This window comes from Phacochoerus africanus, chromosome 2 (genome assembly GCF_016906955.1).
Source record: "Phacochoerus africanus isolate WHEZ1 chromosome 2, ROS_Pafr_v1, whole genome shotgun sequence".
In the NCBI taxonomy this organism is placed as follows: Eukaryota; Metazoa; Chordata; class Mammalia; order Artiodactyla; family Suidae; genus Phacochoerus; species Phacochoerus africanus.
Window position 1 is genome coordinate 239,561,528 of NC_062545.1, and position 20,778 is coordinate 239,582,305.

The window sequence follows — 20,778 nt, forward strand, 5'->3', positions numbered from 1 at the left end:
ATCACTCATCAATATCTGTGCCTCCGAGTCCTCATCAAGGCAGAAAGCCACTACCAATCAAGCTGCGTGGGCCTCCTGGCTACCTCTTATTTAGTGATTTCTCACCAAAATATTCATTTCTTAAGTGATTCTTAAGAAATGTGTTCCGCTTGGGCAGGCGCTTTTCCTACCTTCCTCTTTCTCCCTGAGTGGCCTTTTCCCCACAGTCCTCCCTTGAGCACGAAAACATCTAGGGGAGGGTTGAGGGCACAAAAAGGGCTGGAATGGTGTTTATTGTCCTGAGGCCCCATCACAACTTCCATATTGCAGGAACTCCCATCGAGGCTCAGTGGAAATGAATCTGACGAGCATCTGTGAGGACGCAGGTTCGATCCCCAGCCTTGTTCAGTGCATTAAGGATCTGGCGTTGCCGTGAGCTATGATGTCGGGTGCAGATGCAGCTCAAATCCAATGTTGCTGCGGCTGTGGTATAGGCCAGCAGCTACAGCTCCAATTCGACCCCTAGCCTGGAAACCTCTGTATGCTACAGGGATGGCCCTAAAAAGCAAATAGATAAATAAACCAACTTCTATATTGCAAGTATCTGGGGTGAGCTACCTACCTTACCTCAGTGACCAGACCTGAGGATGTTGAGGGGCCCCGGCCCAGTGAAGTGGCCCAATGGGGCAGCGGATGGCCCGGGGACCCCACAGGACCTGCGCCAGTACTCACCGAGCAGCCCCGGGTTGGGGAACCTCCAGGAATCGTTGTACGAGGGATACTGAGGGTGGCTGTAGGGGCTCCCAGAAAACTCACTCCCTGCATGTGGTGGGTGGGGAGAAAAACAGGAACCAGAGGTCAAGTCAAGTTTGGAAAATGCCAGTGGCATTTGTCTCTTTTATCAGCTGCAGATACTTTGTGCATCCAGTAAAGGCAAGTCTGGTCTTCCCCCTTAGCACGTTGGCATCTCTCATTGGCATTGTCTGTATTTCCCCCATAACCTTCTTATTCTTGGGCATGAATACCAGCCTCTCGCATGTGTACTATCAAATTCCCATGTACCAGGTATCCCCTGGGGTGACTGGCCCATTTTACAGGTGAGAAGACTGATGCTGAGGATCTCTCACAAAACAGCCTGGATCCACTCAACCCAAGTCCAGAGCACCAGGCTGCTTGGCTCTCAGTCCTGACGGAGGCCATGCCAGGACCTCAGTGGGGATTCATTGCCGCTTCCCATGTATTTCCTGAGTGGCTCTGGACTGGGAAGCCAAAGATGACCCCATCTCTAGGCTCGTCCTCTGTGCTGTGAATCCAGAGGTGGCTGCTCCCTGGGCCTCGATCCAATGGGCAAGATGAGACGTGAACTCAGGCCCTCAGCCAGCAGGACACAGATGACAATTTGCTGAGATGAAGGGACAAGCCAAAGGGCTCAGGGGGCACTGGGTTGGGGCCTTCTGGGCATGGGGGAAGGGTCAGGAACTGTAGGTTGCACCAGGGTGGGGAGAGCACTGAGTATGGGGGACCTAAGGGGACTTGAGGATGGTTCACTCCTGCCCAGCTGCTTGTGGAGCCATGGTGCTTGTACCTGGCACCTCCCTGTGCTCTGCCAACTGCAAGAGAGCCTCTCTACTGCCAGCCAGTCATGGGAGAGGAGTTCCAAATCCCTACCCTCACACCTTCCTGCCTTGGCCCCGTCTGCCTCCTCTCTGTGGCTGGAGCTCCTGGGACTCCTGGGGCACCAGTTGTATAGATAGCTGGTCGCTGAGTGGCTTTTTAGGCCACTGTTTACAGAGCATGTGGGCCCCTCCCTAGCAGTGGCGACAGGAGTCACACAGCCCCATGAGACCCCCTCAGTGCACATGTACTTCCATGGATTCCTCTTGAAGATGCCAAAGGGCCAAAGGGCAGAAGCCTCTAGAAAGACAGCCAGCCAGAAGTCAGGACCTGGAGCACTGCTCTTCCAAAGGGAGGGCCCCCAGGGCTCTACCAGGTACAGCAAGAACAATAAAGGAGGCCTGAGGGGTCAGCTGCTCCCACCCCCGGGCTCAGCCAGCCTCCTCCCCACTTCCACGGGCAACCACAGGCAGAGTGTGTGCACGCATGCAAGCGCATGCACGCGCACACACACACACACGCGCGCTCGCGCGCGCGCGCACACACACACACACAGACACACGTGCGCTCTTCCTCGGGCCTCTCTAGGGGCCACTCCCAGCCTGACAGGCTGAGCCTTCCAATTCTCTGTTTTTTATGCCTCAGTGGTCAGGGTGTCAGGTTCCGGCGTACAAGGGAGAGCATGGTGACAGTGCTGGGCCGCAGCAGCCCAGCCTCAGCATATCCATCAGCGCCGTGGCACCTCCTCCTCCTGGGGGGCTGGGTGGGGGAGCAGAGAGATCAAGCTGCCTGGAGAAGGGGGACAGTCAACCACCCCTCAGGGCTCTGGGCACCCATCAGAGGCGCTTCCTGACTCCCCCTGGCCACAGGCATCAGGCTACACTGGCAAAGGCTGTCTCCGCATCTCCCTCTAGCAGCACCGTGCCTTTCTGCCAGGCCCAGCTCCAAGGCCACCTCTTCCAGGAAGCCTCCTTGATCTCCAGCCCCCAAAGTGCAAGTCTCAGGACTATTCAGCTGGAGTTAGTTAATTGGGACAGTTTTCTCCATCCCACACCCCCCGCCCAATGTTGTCCCCAGATCAGCAAAGGGCCAGAAACAGCTCCAACTCCTCTAGAAGATGTACCTAAGTCAGTGTTGCCCACCACCCTCGACCCCATCCCCACCTGCCTGGCCTTCCAGAAGCCCACTCGTATCCTTCTTCCCATGGGAAGCCCCTCTCCTGCCCCTCCTGGGGTGCACTCCGTCTCCTGCTGGGCCCCACAGCAGTGGATTTGCCCTGACCCGAGCAGGGGTCTCCTGTGACATGGGCGTGTCTGTCTGCAGGTCAGTGTCTGATTCCCCTCTGCTCCCACGTGCCGCCCACCCCCAGGTAACACCGTGTCCACAGCAGACAGTCCACAAACCACCGGGAGCTCGCCTGCCTCTACCCGTAACACGACGCTCTTGTCCACACGGCGCTCTCCCTCAGCTCCTTCCAGGCTTCGCTTCAATGTCATCTCTGAACCACTGCCTTTCAAGTGCAAACTTCTTCCACTTTCCCTGCTTATACTTTTCTCCATAGAACTGGTCACAGTCTAACATATCTTAATAATTGTGCTTATCTTTCTTGTTCATTCTGCCGCCTCCACCAGGATGTAAGCTCCATGGGGGCAGGCAGTTTGGTCTGCGGAGCTCATGTCTCTAGCCCAGCGTCTAGCAGGCCCTGAAAACTACCTGCTAAGTGATGAAAGAATGGGGATGCCTCAGTCAGCCAGGGACACAGACAATGGGTCCCACTACTTCCATCACTCATGCCAATAGCCAGGGTGTAGTGAGCACCTACCCTGTGCCAAGAATTCAGCCAGTTTAACCCAGATCCCATCCATCACTCCATCCTGCTCCACGGTGGAAGAAATGACCCCCGGGGGACCCACCCTGCCTTTTTAGTGTCTGGTGTCATGTGATGGGTACCGCACTGCCAGCAGGGGTCCCTGTCCAGTGAGGGTGTTCCTAAGAGGGTGTGCCCTATGCCCTCTGGGTTAAGAGGAGATGGACCGTGTCCGGGGCATGAGGTTGGCCTCAGGGCTGGTCCAGCCCATGCTGGGGACTCTGGGATGGTGTCGTTATCTGAAGCACCACACGGACAGCTGACTGGCGTGGGGAGTCCTCACCCATGAGATGTGGGGAAGCCGGGTCCTCAACTGCCGAGGAAGCTGCCTGTCTACAAACCTGGCCTCGCTCAACCACGAACATGGTGGGGAAGCAGCAGACTGCCCCGATTCAAGCCCCTCGGCTGCCACTGAGCCCCTGGTCCTCAGTTGGTTTGGCACAGAAGATGGGAGCACGGGCTCTGGAGCCAGACTGCCTGGGCCCAAATCCTGTGTCTGCTTCTTCCAAGCTCTGTGACAATCACTGGGTCACTCAACCTCTCTGTGCCTGTATCCTCCTCAGTAGAGTCAGGGCAATTAATTGACCCCCTGCACCTGGTCATTGTGAAGACTGTATGAATGATATACAGCGTCTGGCATGCAGTGACTGCTCAGCAAATGTCGGCGACAGCGACGAGACGTTGGCTACCAAGGCCTCCTTGACATCCAGAATTTCATTTAACCCAGCTGTCCTGTGAGGCTCACAAGATGGTACAACTGTCTGTATTTTGAATGTGAGGAAGGTGAGGGGATCTGTCCAGGCAGGAGGTGACTCCAAGGACCCTCTTCCTATGCGACACTATGACACTGCCTTCCTACCCTGGGCCTCTGTCTTCCATTTGTAAAAGGGCAGATCAGACCAAATGACATCTAAAGGCCCTTCTTGGAGTTCCCATTGTGGCGCAGGGGAAACGAATCCGACTAGGAATCACATGGTTGCAGGTTCCATCCCTGGCCTCGCGCCATGGGTTGAGGACCCGGCATTGCCATGAGTTGTGGTGTAGGCTGCAGACGCGGCTCGGATCTGGCGTTGCTGTGGCTCTGGTGTAGGCTGGTGGCTACAGCTCTGATTAGACCCCTGGCCTGGGAACCTCCATATGTCGAGGGTCCGGCCCTAAAAAGGACAAAAGACAAAAAAAATAAATAAAGAAAAAATAAAGGCCCTTCTTGTCTGGTGAGCCCCAATCTCACTTCTCAGGGGCCTCCGTACTCCCAGCAGGGAGGGAGCCCCTCCCGGAGGCTCTGTGGGCCCCACCTGATCTGACTTTCTTTAGGTCTGGGGGCTCCAATCTCCTGCTGTGTTTCCCCTGCTTGAATTCATCATGACACCTGAGGAGCAGTCACCTTCCTTTCCTTCCAGTCTCAGGACCACAGCTTAGAAAAGTGAATCCGGTCCAGCCAAGAGAAGGTCCGGGGAAAACACTGGGGACTCTTCCTGAAGTGGAGGGGAGCGTGCAAAAGCCGGGATGCATAGGGTTTGATTTGCAGAGGAAGACAGGGCATCCAGGCACAAGCAGAGATCTGGGGTGGGATGGTCAGAGGGGGCTCCAGCAGAGACAAGCCACAGAGCCGGGGCGGGGGGAGGAGTGGAAACATTATGCTTTTCTCCCTTTAGTGCTGGAACCCCAGAAGCCTTCAGACTCAGGAGCACCAGGATCTGGAGGACAGGCTGGAGGAGGCAAGCCTGTGGTCAGGGAGACCAGCCAGGAGGCTGCAGCCACTGTCCAAGAGAGAAGGAACGGGAGCCCGAGAGACAACACAGCCACAGGCACGAAATGATGCGCCTCAACAGTAGGAATACATAAGATGCTCAGGCGGAACACAAAACCCTCCATTTCCGGTTCACAACGGGGGCCGCCAGAGGGGTGGCCAGCTGGCCCAAGACAGAACTCGCACAACAGACACGTCTCTTATGACTGCCCAACACAAAGGACACCTGGGGATCCTCTCCTCTTCCACTAACGGATCCATGCATCTGGCATCCCTCAAAAATACCAACCCCTTAAACTGGAGGCTTTTTCTCCATGCAATAACAGAAAAGCTTCTGTGAGGCTCCCCTGGGGAGCTCATGGCTCGTGGCCCCTCCTCAGAGATGGCTCCTGAGCTGTCTGGAGTGGCTCCCACAGGAGTCCCTGAAAACTCTTTTCTTTTTTCTTTTTTTTCTTTTTAGGGCTGCATCTGCAGCATAGGGAGGCTCCCAGGCTAGGGGTCAGATCGGAGCTGTAGCCACTGGCCACGGCCACAGCAACTCAGGATCCGAGCCCCATCTGTGACCTACACCACAGCTCGTGGCAATGCCAGATCCTTAACCCACTGAGCGAGGCCAGGAATTGAACCTGCGTCCTCATGGTTACTAGTTGGATTCGTTCCCACTGTGCCACAGTGGGAACTCCCCCAAAAGCTCCTTCAGCAACAGCATGGGAATCATGATCTTCTCCACCTCCAGCCCCCGGGAGTGAGCAGTCCGGAGGAGGAACCAAGATGGAACTTTCTGAGACAAGTCCTGGAACTGGCACTGCAAGTTGGGCTCCCATGTTTGTGGGGTGAGCAGCAAATGGGGACAGCAAGTGGGGAGGGGGCCTGCCCTCGGGGTGGGCGTGGGCTTCCTGTGGCAGGGCTGAGAGAGAGCTTGCCCCCATGCTCTGTGGTCAGCCTCCACACACTGGCTGTGTGGCCGTGGGTAAGTGATGGAACCTCTCTGGGCAGACGCTCCTCATCTTGAATATGGGCCTAATAAAAACAACCTATATCAGAGTACCAGTGAGACATGAAGGAGATCATAGTACTGGAAGAACAAAACCACCCTCTCCGGTACCAAGGAGACTAGGGAAGTTGGGGAGAGAGGGATAAAGACAAAGCCTCATCTAAAGACTGAATCAGGCCCTAAAAGGAATTGCATAGCTTTCACTGAGTTCTTGAGTCTGCAAAAGAAGGCCCAGTGCTGGCTTTAGGGATGGGCATAGCGAGGGCCATAGGGTGCTGGGAGGACAGAAGGACCTGATCTGTCGGAGGTTCTGTTGTCGAGAGGGAGAGAGGGGGAGACAAAATCAAATGCCCATGCCCCATGGCAAGGGTGAAGAACATTCAAGAAGTGGGCATCTCATTCCCACTTTAATTCATCCACAGTGGGACATAAAGCCCACTACACACTCACACGCCTGGACGACTGACTGCAATCATGTTTTCTCCCCACGTGGAAATCAAAGGAAGAGGCTGAGTGCCACGTTTGGGCAGCCAGCAGGGTTGAGATGAAAGACTATGGTCCAAGAACAGTACGGATCATGGAGCCCAAGAATACCAGTGAATACTGGAAGCATATGGAGGTTCCCAGGCTAGGGGCTGAATTGGAGCTACGGCTGCCGGCCTACACCACAGCCACAGTGATGCAGAATCCTTAACCCACTGAGTGGGGCCAGGGATCAAACCCACGTCCTCACGGATACTGGTCAGGTTCATTACCGCTGAGCCACAATGGGTTAAGGAACTTGGCACTCCATCTCCCAATAACCCTTCCAAGATGTTAGAGCAGAGAACACTGGGGCTCCGGACCCAAAGGACTTGGCTTCTCACTGGACACCTGAGGGACCAGCAGTCCCTCCCCCTCTTTCCCACCTAACCCCAAGCAACTCACTTCTCCCCAGAATTAATAGAAATTAAAATGGGCCCACTACCCTCCACACCACAAATTTCTCTTACACTGAACCTCTCCAATCTCTGCACCCATAGACCTAGATCACTTGGACTGGACGACCTTGAGAAAGACTTTCCCTCAGCCACACAGCCAGGTGGAGCCAGGGCTGGACCAGAACACCTGCCAACTTCCCAGCTCCCAGGGCTTCCACCATCCCAAGGAAGACTCTACCAGGCTGAGCCGGAGGGGAAGGGAAAGTCCTCCCCTCCCCCTCCCCCCTCTTGGTACGTCTGAAAATTTTCAAACACACAGCAAAATTGAAAGAATTTTATAGTGATGGGCTTGTGTACCCGCTACCTAATTCCACCATCAATATTTGCTATACTTTTATCATCTCTCTCCCTCTAGCCTTTTATTCATCTTATCTTTCACGTATTTCAAAGTAAATTGGAAACATCAATACATTTTCCCCTAAGTACTCCAGCTTGCATCTCATTAACTAAAATTCATTATTTGTTTAAAAGTTCTTTCTTTTGATGTAAAGGGTACACATAATGAAATGCACACATTTTAAACGTACCATTGCTGCGTTCTGACAAATGTACACACCTGTGGGACCGAAACCTCTATCAGGTGATAGAATATTATTATCACCCCAGGAAGGGAAAGTTCTCTTCTGCATGAGAACTTCTGACCCACTGAGAACCCAGTTATCTGGGGATCGGATGGAGTCCTTCCCCCGTGAACACGGAGCTCGAAGATTAGCCCTGACAGTCCAGAGCCCGATTGCTGGAGGAGGCCCCTGACCTGCAATCAAAAGGCCTTCCAAAGCCACTCGACGGAATCAGGGCTGAGGAATGGTTGTTCTCTCCTCCAAGATCCAGAAAGAAAGCAGAGGCTTAAGAAATTTAGGATAAATGGTGGATTTTTCCCCAAACAGCACCATCTCTCAAACACAGACAAGCTGGCTGTAAAAGCCAATAAGGTAACTAACTAGAAAGGACGGATTAAAATTAAAAGTTTAAAGGGGGCCACAAGAAAATGTACTGAATGCAGCTGTCCTGGAGGCTCCAGGGTCAGGAAAACCATCAGAATCAGACATGTTTTCAGTTTCCCCTTCGCTAAAAGCTCAGAGATGGCAAGAAAGTCAAAGTTTCCTAAAATTCTCAGAAGTGACAGGTAAACGGGCTCAGCATAGCTCTTAATTAACCCAAAACGACACCTGCCAGATGATGGGGATTTGCAGAGCGCGCTGGGGGCCGACCCTATCTGCAGATGGTGGGCTCCCACCTCTGCTCGAGACCTTGGCCGTCTGTAATTAACATACAGAAAGTCTTTCAAAGTGACTTCGCAGCCAAGTTCTATTTCTGAAGGATTCAAACTGAGCTTTGAGAGAAAATCTTTGCAGAAGAAAAGGAAGGGATGATTTGAAAAGGACGGTGAGGTTTCTCTCGTTCCTCCCCGTGGTTCTGTGGAACTGCAGGACGAGCCATGGCTCAGGGGTCAGCAGGTAGCTGGGCTTATACAGCACTGTCTATGGCTGGAGTGATCCTGACACTAGCCTCCAACACAGGCACAGTCAGCTTTTCAAATATATATATAGGGTGTTCCTGTCGTGACACAGCAGAAACAAATCCAACTAGGAACCATGAGGTTGCAGGTTCGATCCCTGGCCTTGCTCAGTGGGTTAAGGATCTGGTGCTGCCGTGAGCTATGGTGTAGGTCACAGGCATGGCTCAGATCCCAAGTTGCTGTGGCTGTGGCATAGGCTGGCAGCTACAGCTCCAATTAGACCCCTAGTCTGGGAACCTCCATATGCCACGGTGTGGCCCTAAAAAGACAAAAGAAAAAAAAAAGGGAAGGCACAAATATATATATAAAATCACATTATACAATATAGCACATACATTATTATAACATATATGCACGTAATATATGTTGTTCATAGAGTATACATAATGCATACATCGCCATATATGGGTATATATGGATGTGTGTCTCCATCTACATGCATGCGCATGCACACAGGACTCTGGAGCTGTCAAGCCTTTCTGAGGGACCTGATCAAGTCCCTTCTTCTCACCAAGACTCAGTTTTCTCATCCGTAAGGTGGAGTGTACAGGAGAGATTTTTAAAACGGACCTCAAAGAGCTGCCATCGCTCCAATTCTCCCCTTTCCCACCTTCACCGTCCCCATCCCCCAATCTGACCCCTCGAAGGCCAAGGTTTCTCAGCTGTCTTCTCTCCAGAGCAAGATCTTCCCAGGCTTCCGACAGAGAAAGGAAAATCCAGGCAAACTGAGTAAAGGTCGGCCCTGTCAGTCCAGACAGCCCCGCACACAGAGCATCGATCCTTTCCTGGGAAAAACCTCTTCTCCCGCCAGTGAGGCCAGCGGCGGAGGCTTCAGAAAAACAGAGAGGAGAAAAACCGAGGGAGAGGGCTGGGGGTGGGAGGATGCAGAGAATGCGAATATCTCATTTCCACTTCTCTGGGGAGCCTCGGGCTTCATGGGTGGACAGCCATGCTGGCTGGGCCACAGCGAGATGGAGCTAGAGACCAGGGCCGGGGCCATGAGTGACCGTGCTGGGTCCCCTATAGAGAGGAGGCTGTGGTGCCTTCAGCCAACGTCTTGTCACCCAGACCTACAGAAACCCAAGTGCAAGGACCCTCTGGGAAAACTTAGAGGAAACAAGCCCATGGTCACGTTAGAGGTCCTCCAATGTGGACTCCGGGGGTGCACAGACCCCACGCCCAGCCACTCATCAGAGGCAAGAACAGGGGCCCCCACTCCATGTGGAACCAACAGAAACATACAGACAGGCTGCCCAGTGTTTTAAAAGGGGCAAGTGTGTCCTGAGCTACAGAACAAGCAACTTATGATTGTCCTGTCCCCCAAGGCTGACTTCCCGTCTTTCTATGACACACCTGGCTCCTGTAGGTATTTCGATGTGAGACCTGTGGCTATGCCATGACACATATTGAGCAGTTTGGGTTCGATTTTTTTTTTTTTAAGGGCTACACCCACGGCATATGCAGGTTCCCAGGCTAGGAGTCGAATCAGAGCTATAGCTTCTGGCCTATGCCAGAGCCACAGCAACGCCAGATCCAAGCCTTGTCTTCCACCTACACCACCTCTCATGGCAACGCCGGATCCTTAACCCACTGAGTGAGGCCAGGGATCAAACCTGCATCATCATGGATACTAATCAGGTTCGTTACCACTGAGCCACAACAGGAACTCTGTGGTTCAATTTTAATTTCCTCTCCTGCTGTGGTATTCCAAAATTCTATCCCAATGCCTTCATCTAAGCAAACAATGGACAAGACCACATAACGCCTCACTGGGTGCAAGACAACACCTGATTGTGTGTGGGTGTGGGTGTAACAGGGGAGTTCACAGTTTCTGGCATATCCTCGCCTGGCAGTGCCCACTGTGAGAACCAAGCCTGCAGAACAATGTTCAGAAGCCTCATAGTGGCACTCAAGGCCCTGCAGGGTCTGTCCCAGTGAGCTTCCAGTCACACCTCCCACTGTCCCAGGGCTCAAAAGCCATGTTCCAGGCCAACGGCCATTTCCCACGTGCTCCATAGGGCCCATCTCCATCCATTCATGCTGTTCTCTTCATTTGAAGGGCCACCATCCTCCCCCTTGTCCAATCCCCCACCTTGTCAAGACCCAGCTCCAATCCACATCCTCTAGGAAGCCTTTCTGGATTGATCGTCCCCACTTTCCCCCGAGCTCCCAGCCCCGGGTCCATTCCTGGCTATGGCCCAGAGCTCTTCCTGCCCAGACTCAGGGTGGCTGTGCCCCTACAGTGCTTCCCCTGTTGGTGAGTCTGTGGCTTCTCCTTGAGGGCAGGAGCTGCGACTGATCCCAGCAGTCCCTGCCACCCCGCAGCGCCCCATCCTCGGTACAAATGCTGGCCAAGTGAGCACTGTGTGTGCCCAACAGATGTTCTTTGAGCCAGGCCCTCTAACGTCAGACAGAAACAGGTCGTGAAATCATGCTACAAAGCATTAGTGAAACACTGGTCCTTGATCTCTTGACAGAAGCATGAGACAGAAAGACAGAGAAAGGCAGCAAAACACAAAGAAAAGAGAAGCGGGCTGTGTTTGCTTCAGGGGCCAGGGTGCCCTTCCCACAGGTGGAAAAGGACACTGAAAGCTGCTCTCCTGAAGGGCTAGGGCCCCCATCTGGCCTCTCCGGGCCTCTCTGCCACATAATGACAACACCAAGGCTGGTTCATTCCGAAAGAGCAAATTAAGTTTAAAAAACAATAATAATAAACAGGAAAAAGCAAAAATCACTGGCAGATACACCTCAGAAACCAGGACCAGACTGCATGCCAGCTGGGTTGAAAAACTGGGCATTCCTTAGTGCTCATTTGGTCATCAGAAGAGGCTCGGTCTAGAAACCTGAAGACTTTCTCTGAGTGACCCGAATGTGGCCAAAAGCCTCCATTCCAAGCCTAACCTGCCAGACTGCACATTCCGTAGAGTTCTGCTGGAATAACATGGCATTGTATTCCTGAGAAAATCTGTCTCACACATCTGTGATCCACGTCTAATAAATTTACTAGAAGTTTGGTAAATCCATTCAATGCAGCATTCCCAGGGACCTTACTCCATTCAGAGCTCTGAGCTGGACCTCCCACTTCCACCCCACACCCTCTTCAAGGGACAGTACACAGGTTCCAGTCCTCAGGGGACTCCCTGCATCTAAGAGGATTCCTTCAAGCTCAGGCTAGACATTTACGCACCAGCAAATGGTGAGGAGGGCTTAGAAGCAGAGCAAAAGTTATACTTCATGCTGGCTGGGCTATCCAGGTAGGCTTCTTGTAAGAAGGGGCTGTGATCCAGGCTTTGAAGCTGCATCACTTAGTGGTTTACTGAAATCTGGTCCTATGCACTTCCCACCAGCCCTGGGTGCATTCTGCAGAGCTGAAGTGCACTGCCCTGTCCCCGTGGAAGGGAGCCTGGGGTGAAGTAGCCTCCAGCTCCTCTCAAATAGGAGGCAGTTCCGCCAGACGTAATATATCCTGGTGTGGAATGGGCCACAGAGGGCTGACTCTTCTCTCTTTCAATTCCCCGTCAAGACAGCTGCCAATAGAGCATATTCATCAATAATCCAGAAATCTTTGGGCAGCTCCGAACTACATCATGATTTCTGTCAATAATTATAAAAATGAAATACAGGCACTGATACTTGTACAGGGGGTGAGAGCAGTCATGGCTGCCCGTCTGGTAGGGACGACTGCAGACTTGGGGCCAGTCAGTCCTGTCAAATCCCTGGGCCACTTAGCTGAGTGGCCTTGGTGAAGTTCCTTTACCTCTCTGATCCCGAGTTCCTCAGTTGCAAGGTGGCATTACAGCATTCCCAGGACTACTAATATCGATGCATTTCAAAGTCTTCATGAATCAAAAAGTGTTCCACAATGTGAGGGCCTTTTTCCATATTTAACTCAGTCCCTGGCATGTAACACATTCTCTGTGTGACAGTTTAAAAAAAAAAAAAAAGCTGCGCTAGGATTTGTTTTTAATGAGAATTATATTTCCAGATGATTTTTCTCATATTTCATCAAGCACCCCAAATTCTTTTTTTTTTTTTTTGGTCTTTTTAGGGCTGCACCTGCAGCATATGGAGGTTCCCAGGCCAGGGGTTGGTTGAATCAGAGCTACAGCTGCCAGTCTACACCAGAGCCACAGCAACGTGGGATCCAGTCCAAGTCTGTGACCTACACCACAGCTCATGGCAACACCAGATCCTTAATCCACTGAGCGAGGCCAGGGATCGAACCTGCGTCCTCATGGAAGCTAGTCAGACTTGTTTCCACTGAGCCATGACGGGAACTCTGCCAAATTCCTTTTTTTTTTTTGTCTTTTTGCCACTTCTTGGGCCACTCTGGTGGCATATGGAGGTTCCCAGGCTAGGGGTCGAATCGGAGCTGTAGCCGCCGGCCTTTGCCAGAGCCATAGCAACGCGGGACCTGGGCCGCATCTGTAACCTACACCACAGCTCATGACAACGCCAGATCTTTAACCCACTGAGCAAGGCCAGGGATCGGACCCACCACCTCATGGTTCCTAGTCGGATTCATTAACCACTGAGCCACGATGGGAACTCCCGCCAAATTCTTAATTGTCAGGAAAGTCTTGAACTAGGAGTCAGGGTCCCAATCTCATTCTGCCTCTACCACTGTGCGAACCTGGACATGTTCTTTCAGGTTCACTTAGCCTCAGTTTCCCTAAATGAACCATGGCCGGTGGGAGGGAGACAAGATTAATTTCCAATCTCTCTGCACAATGGGGCACTTTTCCTCCCCTGACTCCTGCTCATAGGGCCCTTTGCTTGCTTAAACAATGACTCCAACCCCAGGCCCTCTGAACGTTCTCTGAGGCTTTTTGCGGGCAGATGGACAATTTCTATAAAAAGCCAAAACCAGTCCCCAGCCCCTTTTATTAGCAGCTCCTGGACTCAAAAGATGCCCCTGCCCCCACGCCAGCTCAGAGGCTCTCTCACCTCCCGGCACATTCCCAGAGCCTCCTGGGACGCCTTCTCTCAGCCCCATGTCAGCCCAGAGCTGAGTTACTTTCCCGTGGCTGAGACCTTGGCCTGTCCCTCGGAGCAGCCAGGGGTCCTCCTCTGAAGAAAGCCCTCCCCCTGGCTGGGCCTGGCTCGGCTTGCGGAGGCCCGAGCATCCTGCCGCTGACTAATGAGAGGGAGGGGACGGTGTCATACCTTGCTGGGAAGTCACAGGGCGAGTGCCGACCCAAGCTGCCTGCCATCAAATTTTAATGCTGCTGCTGACATATTTATGGAACGCCTCACCGAGTGTTTGCGAGGAGACCAGACAAGATTTACCTCCACAATTACGACCACGATGTGCGGGCTTTGCTGTGTGCCCGGGAACTCACAGCACAGCGGCCCGGAGCCCCAGTGCACCCGGTGGAGGACCGCACTCAATTCTGCACACCTCTCCTGCCCCTGGCATGCAGGGCCTGGGGCCAGAGGAGACGATGAATCAGACACGGTCCCTGCCCACCGAGAGCTCGCAGTCCACAGGAGGGGGCAACACACACATCAATTACGCAGGTCCTAGGTGGCAGAGGACCAGTGCACAGAGGAGGGGAGAGAGAGAGGCAGGCTGGCCTGGGGAGGGGAAGGGGGTATTTCTCAGAGTCAGGGTCAAGAACGAAGCCAAAGATGGGGCCCTGCGGGGCCATCCAGCTGCTTCTGCTCTCCTGTCACTCGCCTGCTTGGAAGGGCTCTCAGGCTCTCCATCCCTCCCCCATGTGGCCCCCATTTAATCCCAAGGCTGATGGGGTGCATGTTGCCTCCCAGATCCCTTCCTCCCATGTCAATAAATTCTTTTTATTTTTCTTTTTGGTCTGTTTAGGGCCACACCCTCAGCATGTGGAGGTGCCCACGTGGAGGGGAGGGGTCTAATCGGAGCTGTAGCCACCAGCCTAAACCACAGCCACAGCAACGTGGGATCCGAGCTGCGTCTGCGACCTACACCACAGCTCATGGCAATGCCGGATCCTTAACCCACTGAGCAAGGCCAGGGATCAAACCTGCAATCTCGTGGTTCCTAGTTGGATTCGTTTCCACTGCACCACGACAGGAACTCCAACAAATTCTTTAAGCAGTAGTACTCTCCTGGGTGAGCTACCCCAGAAGGCAGGAACAGTGTCCAGTAACCCAGGCCCATGGTTCTCAAACCTTGCTAGCCATCGGACTCATCTGGAGAGCTTTAAGAAATCCAGACACCCAGGCCATACCCTAAACTAGTGAAACCAGAATCACTAGGATGGGGCCAGATACCAGCATTGGTCCAAACTTCCAGGGTGACTCCCTGTGCCGTACGTTTGAGAAGCAGCAGACAGGCATTTGCTACTCAGAGCGTAGCAGCTGCAGTGGGGAGCTTGCTAGAAATGCAGCGTCCTGGGCCCTGGTCTAGTCTTACTGAGCCAGTCTGATGCTCTGGAAGATGATCCCCAGGTCGTAAAGTTGGAGAGGCACTGACTCACGTTAGAGAGTTTCCAAGCATCCTCAGAAGCACACCGCATCTGGTCCCCAGGGCCTCTGAAACCAGGCCCCTAAGAAGGTGGACCTTTCCTAAGGGCAAACCGCTGTAGGCCGCGTGCTAGGAGGGGTAGGCAGGTGCAAGTGGCTTGCAGGCAGGTGGTTGGGCAGCCACCACCAGTCTCAGCAAGCCTGAGAAGTCTCATGTTCTGTGGAGGGAGCTGAATCAGGCTCACCCCTCAGGCTGCTTCTCACAACTGCCAAGGCCGGACCAGGAGGCAGGAGCCCCCCTGACGTGCCATGTGTGCCACAAACTTACCCAGTCCAGTCCCCATGAGTGAGAAAGTCAGCCCTGAAGTTGGCTGTTCTGATGGACCTCTCTTCTTTCTTAAATTCGACTGACACTTTGCATCTGGGTCCTCTGGGAGCAGCCCACACACCTAGCTGAGAGGTGGTCTTGGGGAGGAACTGGAAGAGGGGAGGGGAAGAGGCCCCTCTGGATATTTGCAGCCTAATGCTACAAGGCTGGAAGGGGCCAGAATGTGTGGCCACGCAAGCAGCTGGTCAGGTGGCCAAAGCCAACAACACTCATAGGATGAGGCCAGATATGGACTGCTGGGTGGACAGGAGGCACCTTGGATTCTAGTTCTGGCTCCGAAGGGATCTGGGTAGCCCCTTCTTCTCACTGAGTCTCTAAACAAAAGCGATCACCAAGGGCACCCAGGGGTTGTGGTGAGGATTCCGTGAGAGCATGGAGGAGGTCTTATCCTCAGCTGCCCACACCTGCAGCTCCACATACACAGGAGGGCGACGTGTCCTGATTCTCCACTAGGGGGAGCCTGGGCAATTCTTCCTCCAGCAGAAACGAAGTCTGCAAGCATCCATCCTGGGGGAATTGCAGAAATGCCCCAGCACAGACCCCTGGGGGGAATGAAAAAAAAAAAAAAGTGCTCTTGAGCTGTTCTCCTAGCTGTGATGCTGTGGTTGGCGGGGCTAGTCCTCTCCAAGACCCATTCTAAGCAGCCCAACAGCAGCTACTGGAAGGTTGCTACCTGGAGACCTCAAGTTCCATCAGGTCCATGCCATGGCCCCCCAAATAACAAAACCAAAGAATAGGTGGAAAGGAAAATCCACCAGTGGCTCAAGGCATTTGGTCTGAGGTAGGCAGGATGAATAGCTTTTCATTTGCCATGTAGGGATATGTAGGTTGTTCACTGCACAAGAGCAACCAGCTGATTGGACATGTGGGGACTGAGATCCAGCCTGCTCTCCACTTGCCAAACCCTGCATCTTGGAGTGGGACTGTATCCACATGCGGGCCGGGAGGAGCAAGGTCTTGAGAGACAAAGTGGGGAAAACGTAAGATAAGCTCTGTGGCTTCCCCTCTCTCTCTCTTGCTTTAGCTTCTTCACTCTGCTTTTACAGATCTGGAGGAGAGGGGGGGACATAAGGATGGATACAGTGGATCTCAAAGGCCTGTCAAAGCTGGGCCCACCTGGGTTCTCTTCTTTCAAGCCACGTTTATGCAGTGCTGAGAATATGCCGAGGACCGAGGACCGTAAGGGGCACACCTGCCTGCTAGGTGATGCCATCATGCCTTTCACTGTAGAGAAACATGATCTGGCTCTCAGGGTCCCACTCTTCTTTTTCTTTTCTTCTTCTTTTTTTCTTTTTCTTTCTTTCTTTTTTCTTCTTTCTTTCTTTCTTTCTTTGCCTTTTCTAGGGCCTCTCCCTCCGCATATGAGGTTCCCAGGCAAGGGGTCTAATCAGAGCTGTAGCCACCAGCCTACGCCACAGCCACAGCAATGTGGGAGCCAAGCCACGTCTGCAACCTACACCACAGCTCACGGCAACGCCGGATCCTTAACCCACTGAGCAAGGGCAGGGATCGAACCCGCAACCTCATGGTTCCTAGTCGGATTCGTTAACCACTGTGCCACGACAGGAACTCCCTGCATTTTCTACAAGGGCTCTGACGAAGGAAAACTGGTACTTTATTCTGGCTCTGCCACTTGGGCAAGTCACCCTGTGTGAGCTGAGCCCTCAAGCCTCCTCCTCTGTGACATGGGAAACCATCAGTGGCAACCTGGCAGGGTTATTACAAAGGTCAAGCAGGCTGGGAAATGACCAGGCCATTGAGGTCCTCACTGGATGTCAGCTACTTCTAGAAAACCTGGCCTCCTCCTCTCTCTCATCCTCATGACAGCCCTTGGAGGAAGACCTTAAAGATGCCGAGGGGAAGGTGACTTCCCCCAAAGGCTAGCAAGCCTGGAGGCAGGACTGAGGCCAAAGACACTGAGTCTTGGTCCAGGGGTCCTTCCCCCACCACACACCTTCTCAGCTTCCCCCAAGTCTCCATCCTGGCTGGAGCAATTCCACACACAGGTTTGGACAGAAGCGTTCCCAGGGAAGGAGGAGGCTGAGCAGAGATGTATTAAGTCAGGCCTGGAAGATAAAGACGGGAGAACGAGGCAGGGCTTGGCCTTGCTCCTTGTGGGTGTGCAGGTGGGGAAAAGTGCCACAGGGTTCCCACAGGGCCACTCTCAGAACCCACCCACCCTGAGGGTCCCTATGCCCCAGGTGGGCCTGAGTTGGGGGTCCCACTCCACCCTCATGCTGCCCCCCACCCCCCGATCCTGCCAAGCCTGGTGGGCCTGCGTACCAGCCCGCCTCCCCCACCAGTCCACCGCCTGCTTCCTCTGCTTCCTCTGGCTGGCCGGCTGGCCAGCGTGGTGGCAGGCCCTGCCTGTTCCCTGGGGAGCCCGCCGCCAGGCCTGATGGCGCTGACGGAGGGAGGGAGGCCGCCAAGCTGTCAGTCTGGAGGTGCCCCTCGGAGCCCCTCCTGGCTGGAGCGAGGAGGGTGGGCCGGCTCCAGAGCCGGGCTGTCAGGGCCTTCACAGAGATGAGGCCGGAGAGGCGCTGCCTGACAGCTCGCCCACCGAATTAGGACCATTTGCATGCTAATTTCCAGCGCTCTAACGGGCTGGCAGGCTGGCTGGGGTGTAGAGAGTGTGCAGAGCGCGCGCCATGGCCTCCCTGCCCGCGCTGGAACAATGCTTGACTGATCTAGCTGCGTTAACGAGCAAATTATGGTAATTTTGTTATTACAAATGCATAGAAATTTCCAAAGCGGGCAGCCATTCAGGGTAGCTCCCTGCTCCTCCCCGCTCCTAAATACTGAACCCCAGTTTGTACACATGGGCCCGGTACCCACTTCAGGGACAGAGCCTTCCAGGAGCCTGGCTTCCCTCTGGGCCTCCTGAGGAGTCCCAGGGTGAGCCTGCCTCAGGCCAAGGGGTCCCTTCCCAACAGCAGCCCAGCCTTGCCGGCCCCCAAACTTAACCCTCTTGTCCCCCAGGGGTCCCTGCCTAGTCCCAGGGCCTAGCAGTCCCACACACCCACCACCCTCAAGCTGGTTTCTTTCCATTCTAAGCAGGGAACATGGGTGATTCTCCTAAAAGATGCTCAGAGGTCTTGCAAAATTCAGTGATTTGTGTGTCCACTCTGGGAACTGGGCTTAGCACTCGGGAGGAGCTCAGGGATTGTCTGATGAATGAATGAATGAATGAATAAGAGTAACTGAGAAGGAGAAAGAGAGGAAGAAAAGAGAGAAGGGAATAAGAGAAGAGGAAGACGGTTCGGGAGGAGGGGAAGGAAAGAAGGACCAGAACTTATCCCAGAAACGAGGACAATTACGAGAGACCCCACCGGTCAGCTCTCTGGAAGCATCATTCATCCAAGACCTCACCAGATGAGTTTATTTGCCAAGCGGCAATCCCCCCCGGCATTTATAATCATCCACTGCTGAAATCACAATTTGCCCCAGTGTTTCTGGTGATCTTCTCTTTGATTAAAAGTACGTTTTTGGAAGCATACTCTGGAATGCATCCAGACAGACACCTTTTCCAAGAAAGTGAACTCCCTGCAGCACAGCGGAGGTAGCTCCAGCCACAGGGCCCGCAGGAAGCATGGGTTCGATGGTGGGACCCAGTTAAAAACCAGTCCACACGCGGGCAGGGTCAGCTAGTTCCCTCCTGGGCCTCTGCCTGTGACCCACTGGCAGTCGTCTGATTTTATGATAGGGATTTCAGGTTCAGGCTGCTGTTATTGAAAGGTCAAGAAACTGCCTCGAATCCATTTTGGAAGTTAGTGGGGAATAAATCATCAATTACAGAGGAGCACGACACCAAGGAAGGTCTGGTCCAGGTGGCCGAGGAAGCCTGAGCCAGCCAGGCTCTTGGAGGGGCCTGTGGGAGGCAGAGACCTAAATGTGAGCTGAGATGTTTATAACCTCAGCTGAGGTCAGTGCCAGGATTGGGAGATGGGAGGAGGAGGGAGGGGAGGAGGGAGGGAGGGAGGAGGGAGGAGGGAGCGGGAGGAGGGAGGGGATGGAGGGAGGGAGGGAGGGAGGAGGGAAGGAAGAAGGGAGGAGGAGGGACGAGGAGGAAGGAAGGAAGGAAGGAAGGAAGAAGAAGGAAGGAAGGAAGGAAGGAAGGAAGGAGAGAAGGAAGGAAGGAAGAAGGGAGGGAGGGAGGGGGATGGAGGAGGGAGGGAGGTAGGGCGGGAGGGGATGGAAGGGAAAGGGGGGGGGGGGGGGGGGGGGGGGGGAAGGGACCTTCCTCCTTCCTCTCTCCTTCGCATTTAAGCTTACACGATATTAGAACGCCCGCGGATAATAGATTTATACCCCTCTCTCCTCATATCTTTCAGATTACCTCAAACCCCTCATTCCCCCCTCTCTTTCTTTCTTTCTTTCTTTTTTGTCTTTTTAGGGTTGCACCGTGGCCCATGGAGGTTCCCAGGCTAGGGATCTAATAGGAGCTGCTGCTGTCGGCCTACACCACTGCCACAGCAATTCATGATCCGAGCCGCCTCTGTGACATACACCACAGCTCACAGCAGCGCCGGATCCTTAACCCTCTGAGCAAGGCCAGGGATCGAACTCGCAACCTCATGGTTCCTAGTCGGATTTGTTTCTGCTGCACCACAACGGGAACTCTTATTTGTCTGATTTTTCTAATTGGGCCACAACTTCCGGAGGGCAACTGAACCCAGGAAAAGAAAACAATCATTTCTTTTGGTTCAGCTGCCTGACTCTGGGGAGAAAAGCCGAGAGCAGGAGGAGCTAGGGCTTTGGCCTGGCCAACAGGCATGGCCTGCATCCCAAGAGATGCTCTTGCAGCTGGCCAGGTAGGGTCCGGGGAAGATCTGGGCTTGGGAAGAATGTGAGAAGCCTGGGGGTGCAGTGTAGGGCAGGAGTCCTGCTTTGAGTCGTTCTGGAAGCCAGGTCACTAGGAACCACCCCAGGAATGCCAGGCCTGCCTGAGATCAGGAGACAAACTGTTTCCTTGTCCGTGATTCAGGGAAGAATCTAGAGGCCCGGGGAGTATCTCCCACTAGCTCAGGGGGGACAAAAGGGCAGACTGCTGCCACAGAAAGGAGGCCAGGCTGCCTCTTCCTCTGACTCACCACATGACTTTTTTTTTTTTTGTCTTTTTGCCTTTTCTAGGGCCGCTCCCACGGCGTATGGAGGTTCCCAGGCTAGGGGTCTAATCGGAGCTGCAGCCACCAGCCTACGCCACAGCCACAGCAATGTGGGATCTGAGCCACGTCTGCAACCCA

The 20,778-nt window shown here is 53.8% G+C and overlaps 1 protein-coding gene across 8 annotated transcripts in view; it reads right to left on the bottom strand.

Annotated features, from left to right (window-relative positions):
- The window catches only part of PAX5 (paired box 5), a 209,789-nt gene that overhangs the window by 12,781 nt on the left and 176,230 nt on the right, over window positions 1–20,778 (bottom strand). For all 8 annotated transcript variants that reach the window (XM_047767939.1, XM_047767938.1, XM_047767943.1 and 5 more), the window contains one exon: window positions 712–798. In XM_047767939.1, coding sequence (XP_047623895.1) covers window positions 712–798 — 87 coding nt within the window. The remainder of the gene's footprint in view (window positions 1–711; window positions 799–20,778) is intronic.